Here is a 19,982-nt window from a genome sequence, read left to right as displayed (position 1 = left end):
ATACTTCCTCTGTGTGAGCAGATGATGACTTCCATCTCCAAGGAGAGGGTACCTGGATGCTGAGTGTAGGATAAGGAGCAGTGGATGCAAACTGCAGCACAGGAAGTTCTGCCTCGACCTGAGAGAAACAAATCTTTCCTTTGAAGGTGACAGAGCACTGCAGCAGGCTTGCCACAGAGGTTGTGGAGACTTTCAAAATCCACCTGGACATAGTCCTGTGGCCATCTGCCCTCGGTGAACCTGCTTTGGCAGTGGGGTTGAACTAGATGATCTCCAGAGGTCCCTTCCAACCCCTGTTATTCTGTGATTCTGTGGTTGTTCAGGAGCACTACTGAGTAGCAGGCAAATAACTGCAGTTGGTGACACTTCTGTATATCCATGGCAGCAGCACTGCAAGGCCATGCCACTTTGCTGAGAGCTGTGGTGGCAGGAGAAGCTAAAAGACATCAGATGAATTGCCTCTTTGGTCCTTAGGGATGGAAGGAAACTGCTGTGCCATGGTGTGGCTCCAAGAGCAAGGGGCATCCTCCTGGTATTCCAACTCTTCAGGGAAGGAGGGAGCAATGAGGGTGGGGATGCTCCAGCCCCACGCCTGTGATAGGATGCTGCAGCCCAGTACGGCGTCTTGGGGCATGTCCCACTTAGAACACTGCTGCCTTTGTACTGGAGCCATCACCCTCTGGTTACTGCAGCAACAAGTCTGCAAAACTTGTTATTTTATCTGGGGAGAGAGAGAGGAAAAGTGGCCCCCAGAATGCTGAAATAATTGCAGGAAAAGACACTTCTTGAGTCGGAGGCATTTTGAGTTGAGAAGTGCTGATTGCTGGGGTGGTTTCTGCTCTCTGTTCACAGAGACACTGGAGCGTGGAGCTGGGCTGGATTTTATCTGCTGCACTTGCCACATTACCAAACACTTTGGGGAAAAAAAGCTGGGTGGTTGTGGAGCTGGGCTTGCAATTCAGAACTGTAACTGTTCCCAGCACGTCCCAGTGCAGCTGGAGTTGAAGCACACCCCTGGCAGCTCTCTTGTGCTGTCAAAAATTGTCATTTTAAGAAGCAAGCCTGCAGACTTGTGCTGTAAATGTGCTTTAGGAAGTGAATCCTCTGCGTGCCCACAGGACCCAAACGTGCATGCTGCTGGGAGGACACCTCAGGCCTTCAGCTTCCCAGTGTTGGAGGTTGTTAATGGGCAGTGGTGGGCTCTGAAGGTGGTCTGCTGGGGCGAGTCACAGCTGAGTCCTGGCAAAACCCAGTGATTTAGGTTTGGAGCTGCAGCTTACTGTGACTTTTTGGCTTGATAGCTGAGGTCTCACTTGTTATTGGGAGGAAATGTTAGCCCACAAAAAGCAGAGTAAGAGAAGGAGCTTTGGAGGGTGGGTTGGAGCTTGCAAGAGGTGACTAGTGGGTGCCATCCTCTGGAGAGGCTACAGTGACCTTTTCTCTGTGCAGCAGATGTCTGCAGAGTCTGGCTTTTAACTTCAGCAGGAAATAAACATCCAAAAAAGGTAGTTCTGGTACTGATGCAGGTGTTTGTCAAACCTGGGCAGTTCCTGGCCTGTTTTAGAAACCTCCTGGGAAGTAATCTGCCATTCTGGGAGCATTTGGGGAAGCCAGCTCCGTGTACTGTGCTTGCAGAAGGATGCCAGCTGTGCAGAGCTGCCCATTTTCATAAATGATTAACTTAGGAAAGTTAGAGCATAACTGAATTCTCAGAACCCCTCTCACAGAACCTGAACTTGCATAGGAGGCTGCTGTGGTAGGTGATGGGGGGGACTGGGCAACCTTCCCATGCTTTCTGGTGGCATCTGCCCTATGGCTCAGCTATGGTGAGTTGTACATCTGGAGGGAGGACTATTTCTGACAGCTACATGAACAAGTTTCAGCCTGACCATCCCTTAACATGATGCCTGCATAATAAACTCTATCAATGTTTTCCCTTTTAATTTTTAAGTTGCCCAAGAGAAGCCAGAGCAGATCCCACTGGAGAACCGCTCCTGTGTCCTCATACGACGGGATCTAGTTGCTCTCCCAGCCAGTCTCATCAGTCAAATTGGATACCGTTGCCACCCAAAACTCTACTCAGAGGGAGATCCTGGAGAAAAACTTGAGCTTGTTGCAGGTAACAAGGAGGTGTGGGGTGGGGAATTGTTCTTTGCTTGAGATTGCCAGGGGCTCACTGGAGGTTTCACCCTGCAACGTGTTCTTCGTCTCGCTAGCACCGGAGTGGTGCATCTTGTGTGCCCTTGCTGTGTCTTTCTGGATTATTCATCACCAATCATCTGTTGAAAAGTTCTAAAGTTTCCTTTAATTTGCTGATAGAAAAATGTGTCATTAACAGGATTTATTCAATTGAATTAATTTAGCATTTTAATTGAATTCTCCAGCTTGTCTTCTTCCTGAGTGGTGTGGGCTGCACCGTGAGTGTGTTTTGATTTAGATCTGAAACACAAAAAATACTCAGGGAAGAAAAGAAAAAAAACAACAGAAACCTCTAACACATTAAAAGATTGACAAAGCAATGGAGATAAAATTTGTGTCAGTGAAGAAGCTTTGAAAACCCTGTAAAAATCCCTTAAAAATCAGCTGGGAGTGTAATGAAATAGTCAAACACTGCAGTAGGAAGGCAGAAGAGGAATTGGGTTGGGTCCTCTCTTCAATTTCTGTTGTAATTTGGGGAGGACTTCACAATATTGGGAGCATTCACTGCTTCTCTGCAAAGGAGTGATGGCCAGCTCAAGGTGGAGGATGATGCTGGTTGGCTTTTAGTGGTAGTGGTGGTGTGGAGCTGGGCAAGGATTGAAATCCAGTGGCTGTGCCAGGCTGCAGCTGGGTACTTTGAGCGCTGCTCAGAAGGTGGATGCTGGGCTGGGCTGTCCAGGTCAAATCCCAGTTCAAATAGTACTACTCTGTTTTTATAAGCCTCACTTCACTGCAGGGGTTCTCTGAGCTGGTAGCCCTCACCCTTGGGAAGTTTTTTCCCAAGGACAGAGCTCTGTTTAGCTGCAGTGGTCTTTGCACCACATCCCATACCTGCTGCCCAGGCAAGAGGTTTAATTAGTACCTGTAAAGCCCTTGGTCCAAAGATGCCAGGAGGTTGTAGTGAAGTGGGGATTGGTCTCTTTTCCCTAACATCAGGTGATAAACCAAGAGGAAATGGCCTGAAATTGTGCCAGGGGAGGTTTAGATTGCATATAAGGAAATTTTTCTTTGCTGAAACAGTGGTCAGACACTGGAACAGGCTGCCCAGGGAGGTAGTGGAGTCACCATCCCTGGAGGTGTTCAAGAAACGTGGCACCATGGAGCATGGTTTAGTGGCCAAGGTGGTGTTAGGTTGATGATTGGTCTCGATGAGCTTAGAGGTCTTTTCCAACCAAAACAAATCTGTGATTCTAGGATGCTTTCTTTCTGGTCACGTATCTCTTGGTGAGCAGAGTGATCTTGTTTTCAGCCTGTAGCAGGATTGTGAATTTCAGAGGGTGCCCAGAAAGGTTTCCATCTGGTGGAAGATGAGTCCCTGATGGAAGGCAGGGGTAAAACACACAGCACAGCCCAACAACCACAAGCATTTCTTTTCTACCTGGAATATTCGTTTTCATTCCCATTTCCCTTTTATGTGAGACTTCTTTAAAACCATCAAGCAATGCAGGTGGTTTTCACAGTGGGAGCTGCAAATTGGCTTGAGGCAGCTCTGCTCATTTCACATATTTCAATCTGGGGGGAGAAACAAAACAAAAAGTAGATTAATATCACTAACTGATAGTGTCTGCCTTGGTTATTTTTGATTTGTAAAAGTCAAGTTACCCTTGGTAGCATCTGGTGTTCCCTCTGATGGTTTCTCTTTTCAAATACCACTGCTGAAGTCAGCTCATCCCTGTCTAAAACCTGATGAGACCTGGGTGGGGTTTGATGCTGCAGCATGCAGGAAGGTCCTGCAGGAAAAGTTTTCCTCATCTCTCCATCTGGAGAGTTTTCCTTTTGCCTCTGATTCTTCATGCTCTGATTGGTTCTGCAAACTTCAGCAGCTGAGGGTTTGAGAGAAGACCCCAAGAAGGTTTTCAGCAAGACTTGCAGACCTATCTGATGGATAGTTCCTGTGTGCTGAAGAGAGTCCATGGTGAGAAGCAGAACTACTCAGCTCATTATTGGCTGGGGCAGGACCGGTGGCTTGGGCTGCCCATGGAGTAGAAGGGAAGGTGCAGGCAGAAGCTCAGGCACTGGATGGTGCTGAGTGCCTGCCCTGATGCCATCCACCCATGTGGGCTGCTCTGCTTTCATCTGGAAGATCAGGAACAATCATCTGGAGGCTTTCCTGGAAATCCAGGAGGTTAATTTTATTTCTCCAGTCGATGTTTTTATACTTGAGAACAGAGTGTCTTCTGGATCCAGATACAGCCTATTATTTAGTCTTAATTAAAAGCAAATACCAAACCCTCTCATATATGCTTGGAAAATAGGATAAACCTCTCCCTGCAAGCTGATGCTGAGGCAGGAGCAGTTGGGTCTGAGTGAGCTATGTGCAAAGGAAAAGGGTTTGATAAGAAAGTGCTGTAAGGCGCTGCCAACCCCCTGGATCTGTAAACCTGCTTTGGCAGAGGCTCTTTTTTCTCTTGGAGAACATCCTTCTAGGCAGGGTATTTCAAAGTCAGCAGTTCCTGTGCATTAGCAGGAATATTCCCTGCTCCCCAGAGGTGTGGAGAGGTGATGGGCCTGGGGGGTGTGGAAGCAGTTAGATCTCTGGTGTAACTGGTACCTTTTCTGTCCTAGATGGGTTTTTCCCCCCCCTCTCTTTCTAGTTACATGCTCAACAATCTCTCAGATCAGAACAGGCCAAATGGATTTGGGATTTTCTTCCTTCAGAGGGCATAAATAGTCTGTTCTGTGTATACAAAATCAGACTAAAGCCTCGTGGAAAGGAAAAAATGGAGTCCTTTCAGTTCATTTCCGTAGAATTCACAGAATCAATTTCTTAGAATGGAAAAGCCCTTCAAGCTCATCCAGTCCAATCATTAGTTTCACACTGACAAGTCCTTGACTAAACCAAAGCTCTCAGCACAACATCTCATCACTGTGGTTGCAAAGGACCACCAGGATCAGCCAGCCCAACCTTCGTCCCAGCATCCTTCATCACCAGACCATAGCCTCAAGCACCACAGCCACTCTCCTTTTAAACACCCCCAGGGATGGTGACTCCACCACCTCCCTGGGCAGCCTGTTCCAGTGCCTGACCACCTGCTCAGGAAAGAACTCCCTCCCAACACCCAACCTAAACCTCCCCTGATAGAACTTGAGGCCATTTCCTCTTGTCCTATCATTAGTAATTTGGGAGAGGAGACCAGCTCCAGCCTCACTACAGCCTCCTTTTAGGTAGTTGTAGAGGGCAATAAGGTCCCCTCTCAGCCTCCTGTTCTCCAGACTAAACAAGCCCAGCTCCCTCAGCTGCTCCTCACAGGTCATGTTTGCCAGACCTCTCCCCAGCCTCGTTGTCCTTCTCTGCACCTGCTCCAGCACCTCAGAGAATTCCTTTCTCTACAGATTAAATGAGCAGTTACTGTAACATGGGACTCACCAAGGCCCTGAAAGGATGCAGCAACCATCCCTGCTGGGCTTTTCCAAACCTCTGCTGTCCTTCCTGGGCTTTCCTAGCAGCACATGCAGGGCACATTCTCTCCCACATCACACCTCCCCTGTCACCCCAGTGTTGTGACCAACAGCACAGGAGCAGCAGCTCATCCCTGGCTCAGGAGTGATGCTGTCGCTGAGACAAGGACTTAATCTTGAGTTCTCCCTCTCCAACCCTTCCAGGCTCAGGGGTATACATCACCCGGGGGCAACTGATGAATTGCCACTTATGTGCCGGTGTCAAACACAAGGTCCTCCTGAGACGTCTTCTGGCCACCTTCTTCGATCGGTATGTCCTCCTGCTGCTTGTGCTCTCCCAGGGGATTGGGATGGTTTGCTGCTTTCTGGTGTTTTGACCACGTTAATAGATAGTGTGGCAGGAGTGCTTCATCCTCCCTGTCTGCTGCACTGATCCCTTTGCTTCTCCTTAATGGTGCTTCAACCTGAGCGCAAGGTTTTCCAGTTCCTTACCTTCAGGTTGTGATTGTGAACATGAAGGGAACTAAAGGGAAGAGGAGAAGGTGGAGTCCCTGGTGTCAGGATCTTCCTTTGCCTTTCCTGCAGGAACACACTTGCCAACAGCTGCGGAACTGGAATCCGGTCCTCGACGAGCGATCCCAGCAGGAAGCCCCTGGACAGCAGGGTTCTTAATGCAGTCAAATGTAAGGAGAGAGGTTTACTGCTGCTGGGTTGGCACAGCGTGCTGAGAGCAGACCAAAAGCTAAGCAGGGAAGGCCATCTCTGTTGCCTAATAATGGGAGCCAAGTATGGTGGAATTAGGTTATAGGAAAATCAGCTTGTTTCTCAGTTCAGTTCATTTTGGGGAGCTGAAGTTGATTTCTGGTGGCTTTTGATGGTGTCTTAGTAGAAAACATTACTGCTACTTGGCTGCTTTGCTGGTTTTTAAAGCAATTCTTTTATTGATAGATGCTCTGAGAAGCATCTGTCCTTCTATCTCTCCCTTCTATCCCAGAAGTTAATTTCTGGTGGCTTTTGACTATAATATGAGCTAAGTGTAGTGAGATCAGGTTATAGGAAAATCAGTTTGTTTCTTAGTTCACTTCATTTTGGGGAGCTGAAGTTGATTTCTGGTGGCTTTTTGACGGTGTCTTAGTATAAAACATTGTTACTTGGCTGTTTTGCTGGGTTTTAAGGCAGTGCTTTTATTGATAGATGTTCTGAGAAGGATCTATCCTTCTATCCTTTCCTCTTGGGGAGCTGAAGTTGATTTCTGGTGGCTTTTGCTGGTGTCTTAGTATAAAACATTATTGTTGTTGCTTGGCTGTTTTGCAGTTTTTTAAAGCAGTTAGTTCTTTTATTGATAGATGCTTTGTGGATGGTTTTGGCAGCATTCAGAGCTTGGTGCCACTGAAGTAGGCAGTCCCCTGTGTGCTGGCTTTTATCCCATGGGCTCCAGCTCATGCTGGGATTCATCCGAGCACAGGGCTCTGCCAGCTACAAGGAGTGGGCTGTGGGATAGAAGGTGCCTGCTGGTGAGTGAGGACCTGGGTGGTGTAGGAAAACCCTGATGGCTTAGTGCAGCAAAGCCTGTTTGGTATAGAGTGGATAGCAACATGTTCTCTCCCCCTCGCTGGATTCTGGTAGTAAATCTTGAGTAAATATTATTGCCCTGGAAAATGAAACTCTAAGCAGTTTGAGGTTCTTTTTTGTTATTATTATTATTATTATTTAACTTTTAAGATTTGGAAGATAAATCTTTCCTCTCTTGAATTGTTGCTGTGCTGCTGAACTCCAGGGGCCCTGCAGCCACCCTCTGCGATCTGTAGCATGTGGAGAGAAAGGATAAAGCAGCAGCTGCTCGGCACATACCGACAAAATTCACTAGGCTGTGCTGGTGGTGCTTGCCTGGAGCTTTTGTGAGGTGCCCTCCTGAGACAGCTTCACCCTGCAGAGCTGTGGCTTTGAACCTTGCAGCCTTGGTCTTTGCTGAGGCTTGCAAAGACTGGCAGAGCAGTCACGTGTCAGGGCTGAAGATGGCTTCTTAGTGCCCAAGTTTTATGCTGTGCACAAGCTTTAGTTTATAATTATTCACCTTGACAGTTCCTTGGATATTGCTTCATAACAGCAGGTGTTTGGCCCCCATGAAGGAGCAGGGCTGCACCTGAGGTATTGCTGTGCTGCTGCAGGGTATGGGCCAGTGGATGTGCTGCTGGTGGGACTCTGGTCAGGCTGGAGGTCCATGCAGTGCTGATTGGCCCTGCAGTGGCAGGCACAGGACATAGGACAGGCAGAGGTCCTGTCATTTCCCAGTCCCACAGCTGTGGCTGCACCACCATGGTTTTAAGAACCAGCAATGGATCTGCCATCGAGGGGTTTGTGTTGACTTTTGCTGTGTTGATCTCTGCTTTTGGTCCTCTTAACTTGCTGTGGCCGTGGGTGCTGCTTGTTGGCTGGGACTCGGGGTCCTGCAGTCCCGGGTATCTCTGGGGCTCACTGGGTCCTTCTCCATCTCCCTGCCCTGTGCCTTCTGGTTTTATCCCTTCCTGGCTGTGTCAAGGAATCTTTGTCTGTAGGTCTCTCCTTGTGAGAGCTGCGGCCCATGGGTAGACCTCCACTCCACAGCACTCCCACGCTAAGCCTTGTGGCAGGTTTGTAGGACAGGGCAGAGGCTGCGATCGCGCAGCCAGCTCCGCGTTGCTCTCTCTGACGCCTCAGCTCTTGTAGGACAGGGCAGAGGCTGTGATTGTGCAGCCAGCTCCGTGTTGCTCTCTCTGACTCCTCAGCTCTGTGTCCCTGTCTTTGCAGTGTATTGTCAGAATTTTGCCCCGAGCTTTAAGGAAAGCGAGATGAATGTCATAGCAGCCGATATGTGCACCAACGCCCGCCGGGTCCGCAAGCGCTGGCTGCCGAAGATTAAATCCATGCTGCCAGAAGGGATGGAGATGTACCGCACCGTCATGGGCTCCACCACAAACAGTGTCCCCCTGGATCCTGAATTCCAGCCCAACACTGCTCAGGTCTTTGAGCAGAGAATCTATGCAGAAAGGAGGAGCGATTCAGGAACTATAGTAGCCTTGAGAACTAACACAGTGAACGTGGAGCTGAGCAACGGATCCAACCAGTCCTTCGAACAGAGCGAGGATGCCGAAGGGGCTGGCTCTGTCATACAGGAGGCAGCCGCCACAGATCCTCTGGCATCAGATACCCAAAGCACTCCACAACCTTTTGAACAAGGTTCAGGCTCCTCCAGCAGGCCTGAAACTCCCGTGAGAAGACAGGATGGTACTTTCGGAGGGACTTTATAAAGAGAGCCAAACCTTGCGTTGACCTGTAAGGGATCTGTAATACTAAAAAGCTGCTTGCATGCATTACTAATACAAAACAAAACAAAACAAACAAAAAAAAAATGTGATCAAGCCACTTACCTACTGAACTGCTACTGTTGCCTGAAAAAAATGTGATTTTTATTCTGCTTGTATTTAAAATTTATGAAGGAAAAAGGAAACAAAATAATCGCATTCGTTATACTGTAAACAACTACTTAGGTCTGTGGCGACCTACTTAAAACAAACCAACAAATATTGGGCTCCTTTTTTGATATTCCTGAGGTTAGTCTCTAAGATTGTAGCTTTTTTTTTCTTTTTTTTCCCCTTTGTTTTGCGTTGTTGTTTTTTTTTTTTTTCCTTTTTTTTAATTATTTTTTTGTTTGTTTCTTTGGGTTTTTTTTTTTTTGTTGTTGTTGGTTTTGGAGTTTGGTTGTGTTTTGGTTTGGTTTGGTTTTTATTTGGGGGGGGAGGGGGTTGTTATTTTAAGAAGGGGAGGAGAAAAGCTAGCCACCACCCCCTGTCATCACCACCCCATCCATTACTCAGCTCAGAAGTAAAGCCATCGTGAAGCTTGTCCTCTTAAAGGGAGTTTTACCATCGCTTAACAGGAAAGCAAAGGTGTGTTAGGGTATGGGTGCTGTGAGTGGTGATGTTTGCCTCGAGCAGAAGGGCTCTAGCCAAGTGGTTCAGGGTGGGGGAAATAGTTAAAGGCTTCTGGTGTCAGAAGACAGCCCCTTGCTGAGGGTGCTGTGGGGCAGGGTGCTTCAGCACCCAGCTGCTGGTGGGAGACTCGGAGCTGGTGTCTTGGGGAGTTTTAGCCAGCTCCCAGGAGCAGGGATGGTTCTGTGGGAGTTGAGGCTTGCACGTGTCAGGAGGACTTCACTTTACTGGGGAGGCTCCGAGCATGGAAGTGTTCAAAGCCATGTTGAGTGGGGCCTGGAGGAAGCTGGTCTAGTAGGCGGTGTCCCTGCCCAGGGCAGGGGTGTTGGAAGTAGGTGATCTTTAAGGTCCCTTCCAACCCAAACCATTCTGTGATTCTGTGACTGTGTGGGATGCAGGTGGAGACCCTGGCTGGTGTTGTGGCTGTTGTAGGTTTTCTTTTCTCAGTACCACTGGGGTTTGGGTTTGGTTTCTCTCTCCCTCCCAGCAACTCCTTTTCCTTTGCTTCTTGCACCTTCACCTCACCTGCTTCTCCTGTCACCCCACGGCACTCGGGTGTGCAGGCAGGTAGACAGGGTCCCGGGGAACCTCCTTGGATGGGGTGGGGGTAGTAGCCCTCTCTCAGCCTCCTGCAAAGGGCTTTGAAGATGTTTTTGCTCTGAGGGGCATGGAGCCAGGAGCTCTTGGCGTCAGCTCCCAGCAGCATCCACACTGGAGGCAGAGCGAGGTACTGGTGTGGAGGGTTTGCCTGCTTCCCCCTCCCTCCCTCCCTCCCAGCCTAACCAGACTCTCACTTTTTAAATCATTAGGAGTGAATCTGATGCAAAAAAAAAAGAGAGAAGTAAATAGCTTTGTGCCCTCCTAGGTAGAGGGTTTGAGGAGGAGGAAGCATTCTCTAATCCAGCCCTGCTGGGGAAAAGCCCAAACGTGAGTAATTTGTGGGGTTTTCCATTGACAGCTGATGTCCCCAGGCTGTGATGGTAGCCCCAGCTGGGCTCAGTTTGGTGGTGCAAGCACTAGGAGGGGACCTGCAGGTTCCCCTGGACCTCAGCCTCTGCTCTCACCCTCTTGCATGTGTCAGCTCTGCCTCAGAAATCCCCCAGAGTGACGCAGATCCTGGCTGCAGATCCAGGTGTCGCCGGGCACAGTTGCTGCTCATCCCCACTTGCTGCAGCTTTGTCCTAGATGCTGCCACCGGGCGGGAGGGTGCTGGGCACCCATGGGGATGCTGGGGCTGGGGTGACCCCAAGAGATGGGGACAGTGATGTGGAAGCCAAGTGTGGCTTTTTTTCCCCTTGTTTTTAATGGTGATTTTGACTGTGACTGAAGGCCTTGCTTTAATGGTGTTTGCAGCTTGTTCTTTAACACGTGTGGGACTACAAACAAGTGCAAGGTGCACCAAGAGTCGCTTCTGAAGGCTCCTGTGGCTGTGCTCTTCTTCTTTCCTTCCCTGCTTTGATTCCAGAATCCAGACAACGCTTTGCTCAGGGTTTTCTTCCTTCTTTGTATTTCCACTGGGAAAAGGGGGAGCAGGGAGAGGAGAACCCAACTTTTTATGCCATTTGGTTTTGGTTTTCTTTGATACTTGAAGCAGTTTTTTGCATCCTAATAACAAAGCTGTTCCAGCACTGAGCCTGTTCCACCACTCCTTGCCCTGAGACAGAATTGCTCACTGACAGGGTGGGTTCTGCACAGCTCTGGGGTTTTGGCACAGCTTAGCCTGAGCAGACTGTGACACCCTGACTGGGTGCCCTGGTATCAGGGACTGGTGATGGCACAATGAACTGGTGCAGGGGAACGTGATGCTTTGGAGCACAGGGATGAGCAGGTCTGGGGGCTCTGCTCTATTTGCACTTTACCCACATCAGCAAACAAAACTGCTCTTGCTGAAGCCTGGAGCTGCTGCAGCTCATCCCCTGCCCAGCAGTGCCACAGGTAGAGGTTCCCTTTGCACAGTGATGCCTACTTGTGCTTACCTAGGTCCTGGGGGCATGTTACTGGAGGAAAATGTGAGCAAGGAGAGTACCAGGGACCACAGGGCTGAGCTTGGGGTGGGCTTCTTCCCCAGCCAGCCCCGAGGAGCTGGAGCAGGCCAGTTCCATGGCCCTGGGGGTGTCCCTGGCCACTGGGGCACCAGCTCTTAGGTGGCTTGGCTAGGCTGGTGGGGCTCAGGGGAGTAGGCTTGGTTGAGGACCCTCCTGATTCCCCATCATCTCCCCAAGAGTTTGCATTCGCCGAGGGTTTGAGGCAAGCAGGGAGCGGATCTGGGTGTCAGAGAGCAAAACCTGTCCTGTCTGTGTGTGTCTGTGTGATGTATATCTATTGCTAGATAATTATATATATAAAAGATACTGCAAAGGGTTCTTCCTCCTTTCTGGCACTTGCTGGGGTTTGGTGAGCAGGTCAAGCCCTCCAGCCAGGGTTCATGGTGGGCTGTAGGTGTTAATTTTGGACCAAACCCATGCCCAGACAGACCCCAGGAGGGCAGCAGCAGAAGTACTTGAACGGCTTAGGACAGAGAGTCTGAAGAGAGTCAAATTGCACAGTGAAAAAAATATATTTTTATACCTAGCACAACTTCCTGTATATTTTGGGGTATTTTTTTTTCCTTTTTCATTTTCATTTTTATTTTCTCTCTTTTTTTTTTTTTTTTTTGTTATTTTAATTTTTATTTTTGAGTTTGAATAATTATCCTTGTTGTTTATTATTGTTGTTATTAGGAAGGCAAACTTCTACAATGTGAAGGGCGTTGGGGTTTGTTTTATTTCCTTATCTGGTAGATGAGGGCAAGCATTTTGCACTAATGTTTTCCTGTGTGTGGAGGATTAATGATGCATCTTGGGGTAAAAGGAGAAGAAAAAAAAAAAAGATGTTCTATGGTAACGATTGTATTCTTCAGAGAAGAAAAGGAAAAGAGAAAAAAAAAACACGAACAAAAAAAAACCACAGAAAAAAAAATAAAAGAGAAAAACAGAACAGCAGCAACAACAACAACAACAAAACCACCACCAAGTAACCCCCTTTCAAATACTGAATGTAAGGTGAGAACAGAGCAGTCCATCGATTGTATGCGGCTTTCCTGAGTGCCTTAGACATTTTTTGATCGTTGTTGTTTTTTTTTCGGGGGCGGGGGGGGGGGCAGGGGGGAGTGTTTTCTTTTCTTTTTGTGTTTGATTGGTTTTATTTTGTTTGTTTGTTTGTGTTCCTTTGGGGGTTTATGTTTGGTTCCCCCCCCCCCCCAAGGAAAACAGATGAAGAAGATCAGATCATAACCGACTCCTTCCTCCTCTTTGTTTACGACGCTCGTTTAAATTCTAGAGGTTGTTTGGTTGGTTGTTGTGGGGTGGGTTTGTTTGTTTGTTTTTTTTTGGGGGGGGGGAGGCTGCTTTATAAATGTGAATAGGAAACTGCATTCATCTAGGTCTGATAGTGTAAAATCGAAGCATCAGTATTTATGGTATGTCTGCACCTTTATTCTTATGCTTGACTATTAGCAATATTACCTGTATATTATATATCTGAAGTTACTCCAAGCACCTTTAAAGAAAGCAGAGTGTAAGCATACAAATTACCTGCAGCTGCCATATAGTCTAGAAGCCAGCCCCTCTCCTCCTCATTAGCGCCAATTAACGAACACCCCCTCCCACCCTCCCCACCCCCTTCCCCGCCTCGGCCCGAGAGCTGCTGCTTTGCAGAAGGGCTGCATGACCTTCAGCTGCTCCCCGCTCCCGGTGTCCTGCGGGACCAGCTTTGGCCAAGGGTCGCGGTGACCTCTCCGCTTACCCCAACCTTGCGTCCCCCAGGCTGGTGATGTTTCTGTGCTCTTTTGGTGGTGGTGACACTGGTGTGGAGGGGGCTCGGGAGGAGGGATGGTGCTGGAAGAAGATGGGGAGTGGGTCCTTTATTGTCACCTTGATGGTTTAGGTCTTCAAACTGTGGTTTCGCTCTAGAGATTGCCCCGGGGCTGGTGGTGGGCAGCTCGGGCATGGGTGGCACACACTGCGTGTGGGGGTGTCTCCTCCTCTGGCTGGGCAAGGGATTCAACCCCACCCAGCCCCACTCCCCCCCCCAAAAAAACTGGAATTGCCCACAGCTTAACTGGTGTTTGAGGGAGCAGAGCATCCTAGCCAGGGTGTGCCACCTGCCCTCAGCCCTTGGCTCTCTCCTCGCTGGTTTTCCTGGAAGTAGCTCGCAGCGAGCGGAGAAGGTCCAGCGGGCAACGGGGACGAGTTCCCCCCTAACCCCCGCCGGCTCCCCAGCACTAAATCCGCCCCTTCCATTGCCAGTCCTCGGCCATCCCTCGGGCTTCAACTGCTGTTCCAAGCGTTCCTGCTGTCTGAATCATGCTGTGAGCAAAGGAGCCCCGAGAGCGGCGGGGCGGGGTGGGGAGGACGAGCGGGGAACTCCCCCAGCCCCTCTTGCCCCATCGCGGGGTGGGGGGGGGAGCTGCCGTCTAACGCACTCACATTGGAAACCCCTCAAACTCTTCTCCGATGAGTTTCTTCCACTGTTTAAGCGTTTTGCACACGAAAATTGTGAATTTTTATGTCGAGGTTAAAAGAAAAAAAAAAAAAAGGAAAAAAAAGAAAAGAAAAAAGAAAAGCCAAAACTTGCAATACTATTTTAGCAGATGAAAGTTAAAAATAAATAAATAAGAGAAAGAAAGAGAAAGAAAGAAAGAGAAAGAAAGAAAGAGAAAGAAAGAAACAAAGAAGGTTTAAAAAAGGAAAGGGGAAAAAAAGAATGGGGAAAAAATAGGAGAAAGAAAGGTTAAAAAAAAGGAAAGGAGAAAAAAGAATGGGAAAAAAAAGGAAAAAATAGGAGAAAAAAAGAGTTAAATAATAAATACATACAAATTAACTGAATATAAATGTATAAATATTTTTGACTTGAACATTTGGATGGCACTTGATTCAAATAGAACATTAATCCTTCGGACAGAATGTTGGGGAGGGAGGGGAAAGGGAAAGGGGAGGGGGGAGGGGAAATACAGCAACAAACAACAAAAGGACTCCAAAAAAGCACGAAGTTGTTTTTAAAGCATCTTCATAAGGTATTAAGTAGTACTGTAACTCATGACTGTTAAAAATACTTTCTGTGCTGTAAGGAAATCTCACAGTACCACTGAATTCTGTTCCTCAGCTGTCTCAGCCACGAAAGATGCTAGCTTCTTTTTTTTCCTTTTTCCCCTTTTTTTTTCTCTTTTTTTTTCCCCTTATTTTTCTTTTTTTTTCCTTTTCCCCCCTTTTTCTCCCTTTCTTCCCCCCCTTTTTCCCCTTTTTTTTTCCTTTCCTTTTTTTTTAATCGTGCATTACACACTAGTATTTATGTGCTCTTGCTCTGTATAGTTAAGACTGTTATTTTGTAGCCATGGCTGACACAGTATATCAGTAACTACAAAGAAAAAACAAGACAAAACAACAACAAACAAAAAAAAAGAAGAGATGAAGACCCCCGAGCTGGGAATTGTGCTCGTAGCTGTTTTCATATGATGAAGACAGAAAAAAAAAAAAAAGCAAAGTCATTTAAAAATAAAGGAAAAGAAAACCAAACCCAGCAAACCAAACCCGATGTGATCGTTAATTGTAAAACGCTTTGTAAAATTCACATTTACAAAACAATAAAGGCAATTACAATTCAGTGCTTTCACTTTGCTCTGGTTTTGTTCTCTGCAGGCTCTGGGTGGTGGTAACCACGAGAGAGGTACTAAAAGGGCTCTCTTCTCCCATCCCTGTGCTGCCCCAAGGGGACAGGATTCATTTTGAGGTCTGAAACGACACCCTAACGTTGGTTGACTGCAGTGGGTTGGCTGGAGGAGTTGTGGATGCTTCATCCCTGGAAGTGTTTCAGGACCAGGTTGGATGAGGCTTTCAGCAGTGATGAGGCACTTAGTGCCAGGGGTTAGTTAATTAGAACGGTTCGGTGATGAGTTGGACTCGCTGATCTTAGAGGTCTTTTCCAACCTGGTTCATTCTGTGATTCTGTGTCCCTGCCCATGACAGGGGAGTTGGAACTGGGTGATCTTTAAGGTCTCTCCCAACTCAAGCTGTTCTATGATTCTATGAACTGAGTGGGTTTGCCCAAATTTTAGGGTTTTGGGGAGTTCCATGCCTTTGGTTCTCTCTCACCTCACCAGAGCTGGCTTGGGCATCTTTGGGCTTTCTTTCCTTGACACATCACTCCGTCCCCCACTCTCTCCTCCTCTCCCTCCCCCTTTCTCTCCTCCCTCCCCCCCCTCTCCTCCTCTCCCCCCCTCCACACTCACTTTGTTAATTGTTATTTTTGTGAATTGACTTCCCAGCCTGAGGATGCTCCAGGAGATGTTCATGTAGCCAACATCCCTACTGCCAGGCTGTGAAGGTCTGGCATGGACAGGGAAGATGGACAGGTGAGGCTGTAGGAGAGCATCAAGAGGTCCGAGCCCTGCATTTTGGGCTCCTAGCTCCAGCTCTGCCCAGGGAGGCGGTGGATGAGGTGTTAATGTTGTCTGTGAGATGGGAAAGGGAGGGAAATGATTAAAAAGCCCCCAGCAGACCTCAGGATGGATGCCCTTGCAGGCAGGTGGAGCAGCATGCAAGGAACCACCCTTCCCCCCCTCCCTCCAAGCTGGACAGGAGGGCTGGGGGTGGCAGGATGAGCTGTGAGGGTGCTGATTCTGCTCTCTGTAATTTTTGCTAGTGTCCTTTTTTTCCCTCTTCCCCCCCCAACCCCCCCCCGCCCCCCAACCCAATTGGCCATAAAATTGCTGAGGAGCTGCATTTCCTCTGCTTAGCAAAAGAAAAAAGGAGGGGGGGGGGGGGGGGGGGGGGGAAGAAAAATCAAAAGCCAAGTGCCCAAACCCACTTGCATTTGGGCTTTCATTTAATCTCATCTCACTGAAAGGAAAAACACAGAGCCTTGGATGCTTGTGTTATATAAACCATTTCAAACTGATTCCTTCTAAATGAGTTGTTATAATCAGAATTTTCCTTACAAGCAGCTTTCTTGCAAACGTCAGGGGTTTGGGGGAGGGGGAGGGAGGGGGGAAGAAACCCAAACCAAACAAAACACAAAACCAAACAACAAACCCCCAAAAAAATCCAACAACGAAACAACTCTCCCCTCCCCCCCCAAAAAAAAAACCCAAACAAAACCAACTCAAAACCAACAAACCAAACCCTGTCCTGAGAGCTCCAATCTTTCAAACTGATTACTTACAAGCACCACCTTGAAAATGAGGTCTTTGGTGTGTGTGTGGTATTGTCAGAGTGGGTATATTATGATCTGCAGAGAGCATAAAAAGATAAATGAGTTATTTAACCAAGTAAACGACGTTGCTGGAGAAAATGTGCAGGGAGAAAGTGTGCAAGGGAAGGAGGAGGAGGTGGGGAGGGATGAGGAGATGGAGCTCTTAACGGCGCCTGGCGCTGCGATGGCTGGGGAGAGCGGTGGAGGGATCCCTTGCCAATCACTCTTTCTGGGAAGAACTTCCTCCTAACATCCAGCCTACACTTCCCCTGGCACAACTTGAGGCTGTGTCCCCTTGTTCTGTTGCTGGTTGCCTGGCAGAAGAGCCCAACCCCACCTGGCTACAGCCTCCCTTCAGGTAGTTGTAGACAGCAATATGCTTGACCTGCCTTCGTTTTCTTGGCATCTCTTTCAGAGAGAGTGATGCCAAGGCCTGCACCTGCTCAGACTCTGCATTTGGTTCTTTGAGTCCCATCTTCACTGGGGTTTGGCCCCCAGGGTGTTGCAAGGCTGACCTGGGTGCAGATTGTCCCCATCATTAGTACAGACTGTTCCCACCATGGGCCCCCAAGGGGACCACCAGCTCGAGGACTGTAAGGACATCTCACTCCCCTGTGTGTCCAGGGGAAAAAATCCATCTAGGTGTCTCCCAGTGCCCAGTAGCTCTCTCCTCAAGAGAAAAAGAAAAGAAAACCCCAAACCCAAGCAAAACCCAAACTGAGTGAGAGCTGTGCCCCTTGCTGCAGTCCCCACTGGGCTGCAGGTTTTGCCTGGCTTTCTGGCTTTTGCTCTGATTTCTCTCTTCCAGCTCTGCACTGGTTCCTGGTGACAGACTACCCCAGGGTGGTGAAGAGGAGCTCATCACTCACCATAGCAGAGGAGGTGAGGCTGCTTGGCTGCGATCAAACACAGCCAAGCCAAAAGAGCCAGGAACATGATCCTGGGTGCCTGCAGAGGTCACGTATTGGGAGTTGTAGATAGGGGAACATGGGAGGCTCTGAAAGACAGCTTGCCAGGACGACATCCAGGGGGACCAGGGAGTGGCACAGCCCAAGACAGACATACCCATGTTGGCTAGTCCAAAAGATGTTGGCAGGAGGTGTTGGTCATTGGCAGAAGGTGTTGGTCACTGCAGGTGGTGTTGATCATTGGCAGGAGGTTGTTGGTAGAAGCTTTTGGTTGTTGGCAGGTGTTGACCCTTTCAGAAGGGGTTTGCCATTGCAGGTGGCAATGGCTGCTGTCTTTGCAGGTGCCAGTGGGTGGCCAGCAGACACCAAGGACTGCAGCATCCCAGCAGCTCTGCCAGCACTCAGCTCCCATGTGAGCACAGCACTATCCCTGCTCCCTGCCCTGTGGCAGAGAGGAGAGAGCAAGGATTGCGCCTGGGCACAGCCAAGACACTGGATACCCTTGGATCAATTCCAGCTCCCTGCCTTCTGACTGGGCACAGGGTGAGTGCAGACCCGTGGGTGCTGGGGGTATTGCTGCTCCCTCTGCTGAGCTCTGTCGATGTGAAGGAAGTGAGAGATGGATGTCAGAGAGGCCCCTCCAGCAGAGGCTGTAAATCAGGGCCGTGAGCGCTCCCAGCACCAGCGGCTGAGGAGCACTTCACAGCTTCTCTTATTTATGGGCATCTTTTTGCACCCAGCCATTTCCTAATGGAGTGTGCAGGGGCTCTGCAGCTGGGGTGCTGGCTGAGGTACAGCCTGCAGGACAGCAAACACAAATGGAGGCTGAAGGGCAGGAACTGCAGCGGTCCCCACGCGCGCTGCCCTGCCTGCCTGCTGCGCTCTGCGGCGCTGAACGGAGGCTGTCAGCAGCACATAAATCAGTCCCTTGCCAGCAGAGCTGCGCCTGGGGCCTTTGCAGTGCTGCTGCAGGGCAGCTGGAGAGTTATGGTACAAGAGCAGCAACTGTGCAGAGAAGGATCTGGGAGTGCTGCTGGACAGCAAATGCACTGTGAGCCAGCAGCATGCTCTCGTGGCCAAGAAGGCCAATGGGCGGCTGGGGGGCATTAAGGAGAGTGTGACCAGCATGTGGAGGGAGGTTCTGCTCCCCCTCTTACTCTGCCCTGATAAGGCCACATCTGGAGCATTGCATCCAGTTCTGGGCTCCCCAGTTCAAGAGAAACAGGGAAGTACTGGATGGGGTCTGGCAAATGTGACCTATGAGAAGTGGCTGAGGGAGCTGGGCTTGTTTAGTCTGGAGAAGAGGGGGCTGGGAGGCAACCTTATTGCCCTCTACAGCTACCTAAAAGGAGGCTGTAGTGAGGCTGGAGCTGGTCTCTTCTCCCAAATTGCTAATGACAGGACCAGAGGATATGGCCTCAAGTTGCATCAGGGGAGGTTTAGGTTGGATGTTGGGAGGAAGTTCTTTCCTGAGCAGGTGGTCAGGCACTGGAACAGGCTGCCCAGGGAGGTGGTGGAGTCACCATCCCTGGAGGTGTTTCAAAGGAAAGTGGCTGTGGTGCTTGAGGCTGTGGTCTGGTGATGAAGGCTGCTGGGATGAAGGTTGGGCTGGCTGATCCTGGTGGTCCTTTGCAACCACAGTGATTCACAGTGATGAGATGTTGTGCTGAGAGCTTTGGTTTAGCCAAGGACTTGTCAGTGTGAAACTAATGATTGGACTGGATGAGCTTGAAGGGCTTTTCCAATCTATGAAATTCTGTGACTCTATGAGTCCAGTGGGGGCTACAGAGATGCTGAGAGGGTTGAGCATCTCTGTGAGCACAGGAGGTTCCACCTCAACACATTGGGGAACTTCTTTGCTGTAAGGATCACTGGAACAGGCTCCCCAGAGAGGTTGTGGAGTGTCCCCTTCTGCAGCCTTTCAAAGCCTGTCTGGATGTGTTCCTCTGTGACCTGAGCTAGATTGTATGGTCCTGCTCTGGCAGGGAGGTTGGACTCCATGATCTCGTTGGGTCCCTTCCAACCCCTGACATCCTGTGATCCTGTGAGGAAGAAAGGCTGAGAGCCCTGGAGGTGATTAGCCTGGAGAAGAGCAGCCCCAGAGGGGATCTGATCAGTGCTTAGCAAGACCTAATGGGTGGGTGACAAGAGGATGGAGCTGGACTCTTTTCCTTGGTGCTCAGTAACAGGACAAGGGGCAATGGGCACAAATTGGAACTCAAGAGGTTTCACTTGGGCTTTAGGAGGAAAGTTTTTCCAGTGAGGGTGCTCAGGCACTGGA

The 19,982-nt window shown here is 49.2% G+C and overlaps 1 protein-coding gene across 4 annotated transcripts in view; it reads left to right on the top strand.

Annotated features, from left to right (window-relative positions):
• NACC2 (NACC family member 2) overlaps nucleotides 1–9,159 on the top strand; it is a 70,098-nt gene extending 60,939 nt beyond the window's left edge. For all 4 annotated transcript variants that reach the window (XM_064171582.1, XM_064171585.1, XM_064171584.1 and 1 more), the window contains exons 3-6: nucleotides 1,952–2,119; nucleotides 5,803–5,908; nucleotides 6,184–6,281; nucleotides 8,386–9,159. In XM_064171582.1, the coding sequence (XP_064027652.1) occupies nucleotides 1,952–2,119; nucleotides 5,803–5,908; nucleotides 6,184–6,281; nucleotides 8,386–8,885 (872 nt within the window). In that variant the 3' untranslated portion in view covers nucleotides 8,886–9,159. The remainder of the gene's footprint in view (nucleotides 1–1,951; nucleotides 2,120–5,802; nucleotides 5,909–6,183; nucleotides 6,282–8,385) is intronic.
• The last annotated feature ends 10,823 nt before the right edge of the window (nucleotides 9,160–19,982 follow it).

This window comes from Pogoniulus pusillus, chromosome 35 (genome assembly GCF_015220805.1).
Source record: "Pogoniulus pusillus isolate bPogPus1 chromosome 35, bPogPus1.pri, whole genome shotgun sequence".
In the NCBI taxonomy this organism is placed as follows: domain Eukaryota; kingdom Metazoa; phylum Chordata; class Aves; order Piciformes; family Lybiidae; genus Pogoniulus; species Pogoniulus pusillus.
Note: the sequence above shows the minus strand (reverse complement) of the source record. Positions and strands in the feature narration are given on the sequence as shown.